Source organism: Scardinius erythrophthalmus (genome assembly GCF_964197995.2).
Source record: "Scardinius erythrophthalmus genome assembly, chromosome: 1".
Classification (NCBI taxonomy): domain Eukaryota; kingdom Metazoa; phylum Chordata; class Actinopteri; order Cypriniformes; family Leuciscidae; genus Scardinius; species Scardinius erythrophthalmus.
This window is the reverse complement of record NC_138221.1, coordinates 68,266,577-68,277,150: the sequence shown is the minus strand read 5'-3', so window position 1 is coordinate 68,277,150 and position 10,574 is coordinate 68,266,577. Positions and strand designations below refer to the sequence as shown.

Here is a 10,574-nt window from a genome sequence, read left to right as displayed (position 1 = left end):
TGTTTGTGAACTGAGGTAACAATAGTCCAAAATAAAAGCACTGTATAAGACATCCATTACACTTTTCCTTGAAACACACCTGCAGTCCAGTCATAATTGACACGCACGCAGTCTAAATGTATCCGACCAGTTAAGCACTCATTTACACTGCCTCAAAATCACTGTCATCTGAACTCTCAAAATCAGCTTCTTCATGGTCCTCTGGTATCTCCTCGGGCCCATCCTCCAGCAGAGAAGCAGCATTTGGTCCTAAAGCCAGGCTGTAACTTGAGCAAACGACTTCTCTACATCTGCAAGCCTTTTCTGAAGGAGACACAGGAGCCCGCGATGACCCTCTTCACTTAAACTGCCTAGAAGGAAAAATTAAAAGCGAGGCATGACAATACTTCCATTGTTGTTGAGCTTTTCATTAACTGACTTTACTAAAGAACTACAGACCATTTAGATCCAGCCACAAGGAATCCATAATGTAACACTTGAGGATCTCAAAATGAGTGGGGTTTTATAGGATGCCCAAAAGCATTACAGCAAGAATGTAATAAAAGTTAGCATCTTACCACTGTTTCTGCCAGAAGACATTTCTGATATCATTGTCGTAATGTTTCTAGCCAGCTCTCTGAGATTGGTGCAGTGCTGTCTCATCTCCCTCATCACAATGATCTTTTCCTCTTGAAGCCGCACTTTTGACATGTACACATCAAAAATCTTCTTCTTGGTGAGGATGTTGCTGGATTCTGAAGTCACACAAATAACATCCCTTCGATTAAAATTTGACCTGTACAGTCTAAACAGCAGCAGGCAAAACCCAAGTAGTGTATGAACATCCCATATACTGGTGCAGAGTGCAAAAATGTAATAGAAATTTAATCAGATAAAATGTGGCATATGTTTACAGTAGCATATACAACATATCATTAGTTTACACACACACACACACACACACACACACACACACACACACACACACACACACACACACACACACATTGTCTCCTCCCCCCCTGCTCATTGTAGAGCTTGATTGTTTGCAGGAGTTTTCTCTTCTCTTCCCACAATTTTCTTCGACGCAAGTGTTGAATTTTGTTGCTGTCTATACAATTTTAAAAACACAGAAAACATGATGCACAAGCATGTGTATACAGATATCAGAAAGTTACATGAAATACTTATAACTGACTTAAGAATTAATACATCAAAATGTAAAAAAATCAAATGACTTAAAAGGCATAATAGGCCTAATATCTGTAAAATTAAAAGGAAGACATTTTAAAATAAGGACCTAAAAACACTATAATACCAAAACAATCCACTGCAATTAGACATGCAAGTAATAAAAAATACACAAATATTAGATGTTTTCAACATACCAGTGTGATTATAAAGGCTGGCTTTTTTTGATGAACACCAAGAAACATTTGTTCAATTGATTTCTGAAGGTTATGTTGGTCATCACATCTGGTACCTACAGAATCTTAAAGCAACAACAATAATACAAGTAAATTATTATGATGTCTTGCAAGTTCAAGTTTATTTAGAGCCCCAAATCACTGTTAACAGTGTCAAAGGAGTTTTACAAGCCCACAAGTTTATATCAGACAAAAACAGGACAACGCCCCCTTACTTAACATGGAAGATTAACCTTTTATCGCCTGTCACGGTGTCGATCGCGTGTACTAAAGACACGGTGTTAGTTCAATTAGGACATTTAAGTAACTTTAATAAATGTGCCCTAGAAACAGCAGCTGAAACATGCATTATAGTCTGGAACTAGCAAAGCCTTGTCTGTGAAACAGGGGGAAAGTGTTATAAAATTGTCTTAAATTTAAAAAAATGTTTGATATCCTCCATCAGGATGGAATCATAGCCTGAAGCTAAAAAATAAATAAAAATAAAAGTCTGGCCATCATACACTACACTATTTTCTGTGAAATGTTACTGCCCAGAATGTGTAGGCTGGCTCTGACTTCCAGCAATAGCATCAATTTCTGAATTGAGGCAAAAATATGAGCAAAAGTCATGTAGTGTATTCCAGCCTTAAGCTGCACAAAGACATACATGGTGTGAAACTGAAAAACCAATACACCATTACACCACCATGTACAGTTACAGTTCATACAATTAATATAGTTTAGTATAGTATAGTATGTAGTAATCTACGGAAATAAATTGTAGAATTAAACAACATATATTTAATGTATTTTGTTGTTTTCAAGGATGAAACATTTATGATTTTATGAGTGTAATGAGTGTAACTCTTAGGGTCTGCATTTGGACAGATATTATTATTTGGTGGGTGACAGGTGACAGAAAAATAGTTTGCTGTTCAAGAACATGTCAGTTCTACTGAATGAAGCATTTGACCATTACCGGTGAGCAGAGATGGGGACTCTGATGCTGGGTCTGCTGATGTGTTAATGGCTGAACTCTCTCCCGCTGCTGGTGCTTTCATAGCCACTGCTGGATAACAGTGCAAAAATAAATACATAATAAAATAAAGTGTCTATTTATTTTTTATTACGTTTAAGTCCACCTATGGGTTGTTTTTATTAATGTAACATCAGTTTAACATTATCAAAATAATACCCTGCTCAAGTTTTCTCATGTAATTTCCCCTATGTAAAAAGATTGGGAGTATTATTTTTATATGCAATTTTTAAAACCTAAGGTGAGAAAAAAATAATAATAATCATAATAATAATTATATATATATGTAATTGAGGATGCACTAATAAGCAATTAAATATGTGAAAATTGTGCATGCATTGCACATTTGTGTTTATTACCATTAAGAAGACTTTCATTCAACCTCTTTATGGTAAGAAAAGCATCCTGAGTTTCTTCTGTATCTTCCATGGACAGAAGCACTCAGCAGAAAAACCATTTGAGGTTCTCCTGGCAAGGTGAAGGAGTGGGAACCTCTCTAAAAGTTCACACTTGTGAAGCTGGAATAAAATTGAGACAGAATTATAAATATATATATATAGAGAGAGAGAGAGAGAGAGAGGGAGAGAGGGAGAGAGAGAGAGAGAGAGAGATTCTGAGGAGGCAAGTCACACTTGAGTTGAGCTCCAGATAAATTGCAAGAAAAATAAGATGTATTTGCTAACAAGCTAATGAAAAGAGAGGATTCAACATACAACAACATCTAGACAAAGATTTTGTTGAATCTGGACAGTGTTTTTTTTTTTTATACTGTCACACCTGAATTTGAGGAAAAGTTCAAGAGAAGCTGATCACAGGATAACCTCTGCAGAAGAGGTTACTCATGTTGGAAAGGATAACATCAAGCAAAACAACAACAACAACAACAACAACAACAGCTATAAGAAAACTTGGAGGAAAAGAGAGGTAAAACATTTTGAATAGACAGTGCTATTTATCTCTCTTTGGACTTTTGCTTGATTCCTGTTTGAAAGAACAGCACAGAAAAAACATTTTTGGACATTTTGGACACAACTGGAATTTTTCATATTTTCCCCATTTTTGGCTTATTTACTCATTTTGACCAGTTTTATATCTCCACTGAGAGATGAGAAACAAAACATTTCAAAACAGTGGCAGTTATTTCAGTTGATTGTTTACATTCCAAATCAATGATGGCCAACGCATCATCTTGGCCCCGCCCCTTCATCTACCCTCAGAAGAGCTCTGAGGCCTCCAGGCTGATGCTCAGACACAAGCAGATGAAGGAGAGGCCCGACACACTGTTTGCTGAACAACAGGACCACAGTGCCATGAACAACCTGCTCTTTTACACCGAACACAGCCCTTTATGGCACACTGCCTTCTGTCAACATCTCACCTTTACCAAGAAAAGAGGCATCTGTAAAGGCAGACAGATCTTAGCATTTGAAGATGCTGAAAACAAGATTTTTGACCCTGAACTTATATCAAAATGGCACTGTCATGGTCCAGGGATCAGAGTCTGCTCTCAAGGTCTTCATTGAAGATTTTGAATTAATAAGAAAGCTGCCATTGTCTGATGAAGTGGACAAGAATGCGAACATTGTTCCCTCCCCTGGAAAATCAGACCAAAAGACGACAGTGACTTCAGCAACTGTGATCCCATCTCCAATGTCAAGAATGAAAGACAACTTTTCACTTCTGGAAGTAGAAGTAGTGGAGATGAAAGAATTAATACTATCCCACCTGAAAGACAACAACATGGAACAAGTGACAATCGACATAAAGAACTTAAAACAAGAAGTTGAATATCTACAGAGACACAGAGAAGAAATGTCAAAAGAACTTCAGAAAACTAAAGATGAACTGAGGGAAGTAAAATCAACGTTAGGAAGACAACTAACAGACGTTAGAAAAGAAATGCAGGAGGAGTTCTCGGCCTTGAAGTCAGTTCTTCGCACCAAAGATGAACTCATCACAGATCTGCAAGAAAGACTCAATTCTGTTTCAGCACCTAAAGAGTCTTCTGCCAAACCCTTGACTCGTCCAGAGATGCTCATGGAAAACCCTCAACCTGAACAGCAACCAGTGGAAGAAGAGCCTCACTGCTCGACTGATCCAGCGCCCCAGATCCACAGCTCCTCTGCACAGGACCCGGGAGAAACACATGCTCTTATCCTGACGGACTCTAATGGGAAATATGTCAATGAGAGACTACTATTACCAAACATGAGAGCCAAGAAAATCTGGTGCCCAAACACTAGAAGTGCTTTTCAGACCCTGTCTGAGAGAAACCCACATGAAAACTACAAGCACATCGTAATCCACACAGGGACGAATGATTTAAGGGCCATGAAGGGCCGTGTGGCTCCTGTGATGAGAGAGGTGGCGATCAGAGCCACACAACGCTTCCCAGACGCTAGAGTAACTCTGTCCACACTGCTGCCACGCACCGATGTGCCGTTCCACGTGATCCACGGGAATAATGTGGACTCTCCAGAAGCTGCGCACTCATTCCCAATGTTCATCTCGCCCATCACAAAGACATACAGCCTCATCATATGTATGACCACGTACATCTCAATAAGCAAGGAGTGAAAGTCTTCGCCAGAGTGCTGAAAAGCACAGCCCTTGGAAACACAGCAAGAAACAACAGAAACTCCGATAACAGGCGAAGCTCTCAGCCACCAAGAAGCCCTCGTCCTCCAGCAGAGCCCAGACCGGCCGCCGGACCTCCATCCCAACACAAGAGCTACGCAGCGGCCGCTCAACAACCACAGAACCCTGCAGCCGCTGAACTCAACCAGATACGACATCTACTGAACGTCATCTGCTCCAGGCTGAGGACATAACCTGCATCACACACACACACACACACACACATTACAGAAAAAAACTATCCATGAAATCATTTAAAATCAGTTGTTGGAATATACAAGGTCTGCACTCTTGTACTTTTGGTAATAAGACTGCAGACCAAGACTAACTCAGCAGTGAGAGAGATATGGACATCTGTATCTTTCAGGAGACGTGGTGTCGTAGTAATGAGACCTTGCATTGTCCAATAGGATACAAGGAAATTATGGTTCCCTCATCAAAACATTCTAAAATTAAATGAGGCCGAGACTCAGGTGGAATACTTATATGGCACAAAGACGATTTAAAAGTACTCTGTGCAGTCAAAAGTACAAAACACTTCTGTGGAGCAAAAGAGAACAATATTTTAAAACCAAAATTGAAGAAATTGATGATTCAGTGGATCAAAACACTTTCTGGAACTTATATAAAAAACTCGGAAAACCCAAATTAGAGATGTCACTCCAGAATGGCACAATTTGGAAATCTTACTTTGAAAATCTGTATCAAAAAACTGAACCGGCCGACCTCAACCAACCTCAGAGTAAAGTAAAGAAAACACTAGAAGACTTAGAGAATACAATTAAGAATGATCAAAATCCATCAGATAAATCAATAACAATATCTGAAATATTAGAACATATTAAAAATCTTAAATTGAAGAAAGCATGTGGACAAGATCACATTAATAACGAGATGCTTAAACTCAGCAGTCCCAGCATGACTCAAACAATAGCCAAATTATTGACTCTGGTGTTCTGGTCTGGACACTTCCCTGAGATCTGGTCTGAGGGACTCGTCACCCCCATATTTAAGAGCGGTGATCGACTCCACCCCAATAACTACCGCGGGATAAGTGTGGGCAGTGTGTTGGGAAAACTGTTCTGCAGTGTCATACACACACGCGTCGTCTCACACATCTCAGCACACAACAGTTTAAATAAAGCTCAGATTGACTTTTTCCCAAAACAGCGCACATCCGACCACATCTATTCCCTCCACACTCTAATCAACAAGAACATCAACGACAGACAAAGGAAAATATTGGCATGTTTTGTAGACTTTAAAAAAGCATTCGACTCAATTTGGCATGATGGTCTACTGTACAAAATCCTACAAACTGGCATCGGCGGAAAACGTTCGATATTATTAAATCTCTGTACACCAACAGCAAAAGTGCGGTGAAGATCAGCAACCACAGAACCGCGTTCTTCCAGCAGGGACAAGGAGTGTGTGTGTGTGTGTGTGTGTTCTTCCAGCAGGGACAAGGAGAGTGTGTGTGTGTGTGTGTGTGTGTGTGTGTGTTCTTCCAGCAGGGACATGGAGTGTGTGTGTGTGTGTGTGTTCTTCCAGCAGGGACATGGAGTGTGTGTGTGTGTGTTCTTCCAGCAGGGACGTTGAGTGTGTGTGTGTGTGTGTGTGTGTTCTTCCAGCAGGGCTGCTCTATTCAACATCTACATCAATGACATCAGCGCTGGAGAGCTCTACTGTCCCGGCCTCACTCTACACCACACACAGGTCAGGGGTCAGAGGTCAGATGTCTGCTGGAACAATACTGTGGCCCTGACAGTCAATCTGGACAAAACCAGAGTCATGGTGTTCCAGAAGAAAGCCCGATCTCAGGGACACACACACCAGTTCATATATAAAGGCCAGGTCCTGCAGCACAGCTCTAGCTACAGCTATCTGAGTGTGTGTGTGTGTGTGTGTGTGTGTGTGTGTGTGTGTGTACAGCGCTTCGGGACGCTTCGGTCTGGCTGTGAAAACACTTGGTGAAAAGAGAGCCACTAAACTGGCCAGTTATCTATTTATTAAACATTTTAAAGAAAGACAAATCCTCTCCACATACAGATTAAGTGACCATGATCTAGAGATAGAGAGAGGAAGACGTAGACTAACATGGACGAGAGAGAGCAGAGGAGTGTGTGTGAGTGTGTGTACAGAGAGAGAGCAGAGGATCTACTGTGATCTACAGCACATCGAGGATGAGTGTGTGTGTGTGTGTGTGTGTGTGATCTACAGCACATCGAGGATGAGGAACACTTTCTGCTCTTCTGCTCTAAATACTCCAGTATAAGAGAAATCTTTCTGCCCAGATTTGAAACCTTGATTCCATCGTTTTTTGAACGACACTGAGAAAATGTTCTTCTTACTGGGAGAAGATGATAGTACAGCTGCACTCGCGGCTAAATATGTGTTGTTAGCTATTCACAACGCCAGAGTCAGCTAATTCTCTATAGACCCACTGTATTTATTCATCTGTTAGGATAGATTGTGTTTATTTATTTATCTATTTATTTATATTTACTATGCTACATATGACATGATCTATACATATATGTTTTGTTTGTTTGTTTTATTATTTATATATAGTATGTTGATGCTTTGGCAACATTGTGTTACACAGTCATGCTAATAAAGCTAATTTGAATTGAAAAAAAAAAAATTAATTGAGAGAGAGAGAGAGAGAGAGAGAGAGAGAGAGAGAGAGAGAGAGAGAGAGAGAGAGAGAGAGAGAGAGAGAGAGAGAGAGAGAGAAGGTGAATGTGTGTGTGTGTGTCTGACCTCAGTGTGTAGCACTCCTGTAAGGGAGCACGTTTATCAATAAACAGTCAGACGAGATGCTTCATATCCAGAGTTTTTACTTAGAATGAATTGTGGCAATAAATGAACAATTATTACACTCAACAATGCATGAGCTCGCTTATTTATATAATTTGATACACAATTAAGTGCATGAGCTCGTATGTACTTCCCCTTTAAATCAACGCATCCCAAGTTCACCGTGAATAAATGAGTGCACTTAGAGTAGTGCACATCCCACCCTAAAACAGCGACACTCTCTATATTCACAAGCCCCAATCTCACATAAAACACACGTGACAACACAGATCATACATCGACCTTTAACTAAACAGGGCAATTTATATAAATTCAACCGTATACATTTAATCACCCTTCCCTTACATACACACATGAACGATTTGCGCGCGAACCGCGTTCTCCCCAGCGGATAACTCTAGCGTTTTACATCGCCCCGTATGGCACTTCACCCAATAATACAACACAATACCTAGCAAAAATACATTTAGTAACACTAATATTCACATGTGTGCAAATGTACGCTTCATATACCTGTAAGGGAGCACGTTTATCAATAAACAGTCAGACGAGATGCTTCATACCCAGAGTTTTTACTTAGAATGAAGCGTCTCGCGAGAACTCCCCAACTATTAGTAAACGCACGCGCGCACACACACGACCAATCAGATACACTCATCCCAAACATATCATCATTACATTTTTAACCTCATACGAAATCACTAAACATATGAATTAATGCAAAACATAACATTTCAACGTCCTTAACAACATTAATATTTTATAATTATTTAAACTGATTACTGGATTAAACCTCAGGTGAACACATACAGTAAATCTTGTTCACATTTTACTCAGCATATTACATCCACCACAGTGACCCTCAGTGATATGTGTGTGTGTGTGTGTGTGTGTGTGTGTGTGTATGTGTGTATGTTAAAACACTGTGGTATAAAATGTTCACAGATATTATAATTTGTATATATGTTAAAACACTGTGGTGTAAAATGTTCACAGATATTATAATTTGTTACACTGTTAATTTATACAATTAATTTAAGTAGTACATTTAGATTTAAGTTATGTTATAATATTTTATTATTTTGATGTCTTTATAATTATTATTCTATGCGTTCCCAGCTTTGGCAATATTGTAATATGTACAGTCATGCCAATAAAGCAATTTTTAATTGAATTGAAAGAGAGAGAGAGAGAGAGAGAGAGAGAGAGAGAGAGAGAGAGAGAGAGAGAGAGAGAGAGAGAGAGAGAGAGAGAGAGAGGGAGAGGGAGAGAGAGAGAGAGAGAGAGAGAGATTCATCATATATTCATGTTGTTTCAATCCTGATGTACCGTAATAATGACTGTCGAAAAAAAATAAACATAATGAGCATTTATTTTTATTTTTTTCTGATTTAAAATTATAATTGCAATATTTTTTAACAATTCAGATGTAGTCTCACATATAAAGGTGTTTAAGGACAATATGTACTATATTATTTTAACGTAAACCACATTACAGTTTTTAAACTTGTAGAAAATAATATCAAAGTTTTCTAAAACTATATGAAACAAACACGAATACTGCGTACATTTATAAACACTTGATACACGTTTTATTTTTACATGTTTTTGTTGGTAACACTATTTTACAGTGTCATCGTTACACGTTACATGTATTTACTATAGTAATCACTATAAATGAACCCTAACCCTATAGTACGTACATGTGCTTAATATTACTCAGTACTTAAATATATAATTACACATTAAAATAAAGTGTTTTTTACTTTGACTTTGATTATTTGTCCCAGACTCATTTACTTTCCTGTTCAACAGTTCTTCTGTATTAGATTCAGTCCAAACTCTCTTTTGATGAAGATTCATAAAGTGATTCAGTCAAAACTGGACATTAAAAAGCAAACGTGTAAAAACAGTGAAACTCAGGGTGACAAACGTTTATCATGAATGAAAATAACAGTCAAAGATCAACAACTGAAGAAACATGTTCAGACTGAAACAGGAACAAGCGTTTATTGACCATAAACTACAATAACATGATTAAACTGTAATAAAACATGTGAATTAACAGTGAAATACTGGAGGTGACAGTAGATTAATGTTCATTTTACAGTTAACTCTATGATTATATAGATGATGTGTTATTCATCTCACATTATTGATTATAATAATCCTGTGAGATCCAGCAGTTTTAATCAGATCATCTGAAGGATTTTAATAACACATTGTGCACAAATAAAGTGTGTGAATATCAATAACGCTGATAATGCAGTAACACACACAATCAGTTACACAACTGGAGAAATGGCAATTTAGTGAGTGTGTGTGTGTGTGTGTGTGTGTTTATGTAATTACACACTTCTGATAAACAATGAGAAATGTGTAAAATGGTTCCACATTTTCTTTGCAAAATTGTTACAGTGTGTGTGTGTGTGTGTGTCAGTCAGTGTGTTTGTTGTTTAATGTGACACAGAGACACTGAAGAGTTATCATCATAAAGTCCAAATCCAGCACAGAGGGGTTCAGTGAATGTGTGTGTGAATGTGTGTAAGTGTGTGAGTGTGTGTGTGTCAGAGACGCTGTAGAAGGACAGAGTGCCGGCCGACACGTCCACAAACACTCCTGCTCTCTTACAGGATCCTGAACCAGCAGAAACAGCAGTGGAGTTATTATTGTGACTGACAGTGAGTTCGTCA

At 38.6% G+C, this 10,574-nt stretch overlaps 1 protein-coding gene across 1 annotated transcript in view; it reads right to left on the bottom strand.

The window, feature by feature from the left end:
* Positions 1 to 9,447: 9,447 nt before the first annotated feature.
* The window catches only part of LOC308687991 (NACHT, LRR and PYD domains-containing protein 3-like), an 84,406-nt gene continuing 83,279 nt past the window's right edge, over positions 9,448 to 10,574 (bottom strand). Inside the window, exon 10 of the mRNA XM_081360807.1 lies at positions 9,448 to 10,574. This exon is cut by the window's right edge and continues 301 nt beyond it. Coding sequence (XP_081216933.1) covers positions 10,322 to 10,574 — 253 coding nt within the window. The 3' untranslated portion in view covers positions 9,448 to 10,321.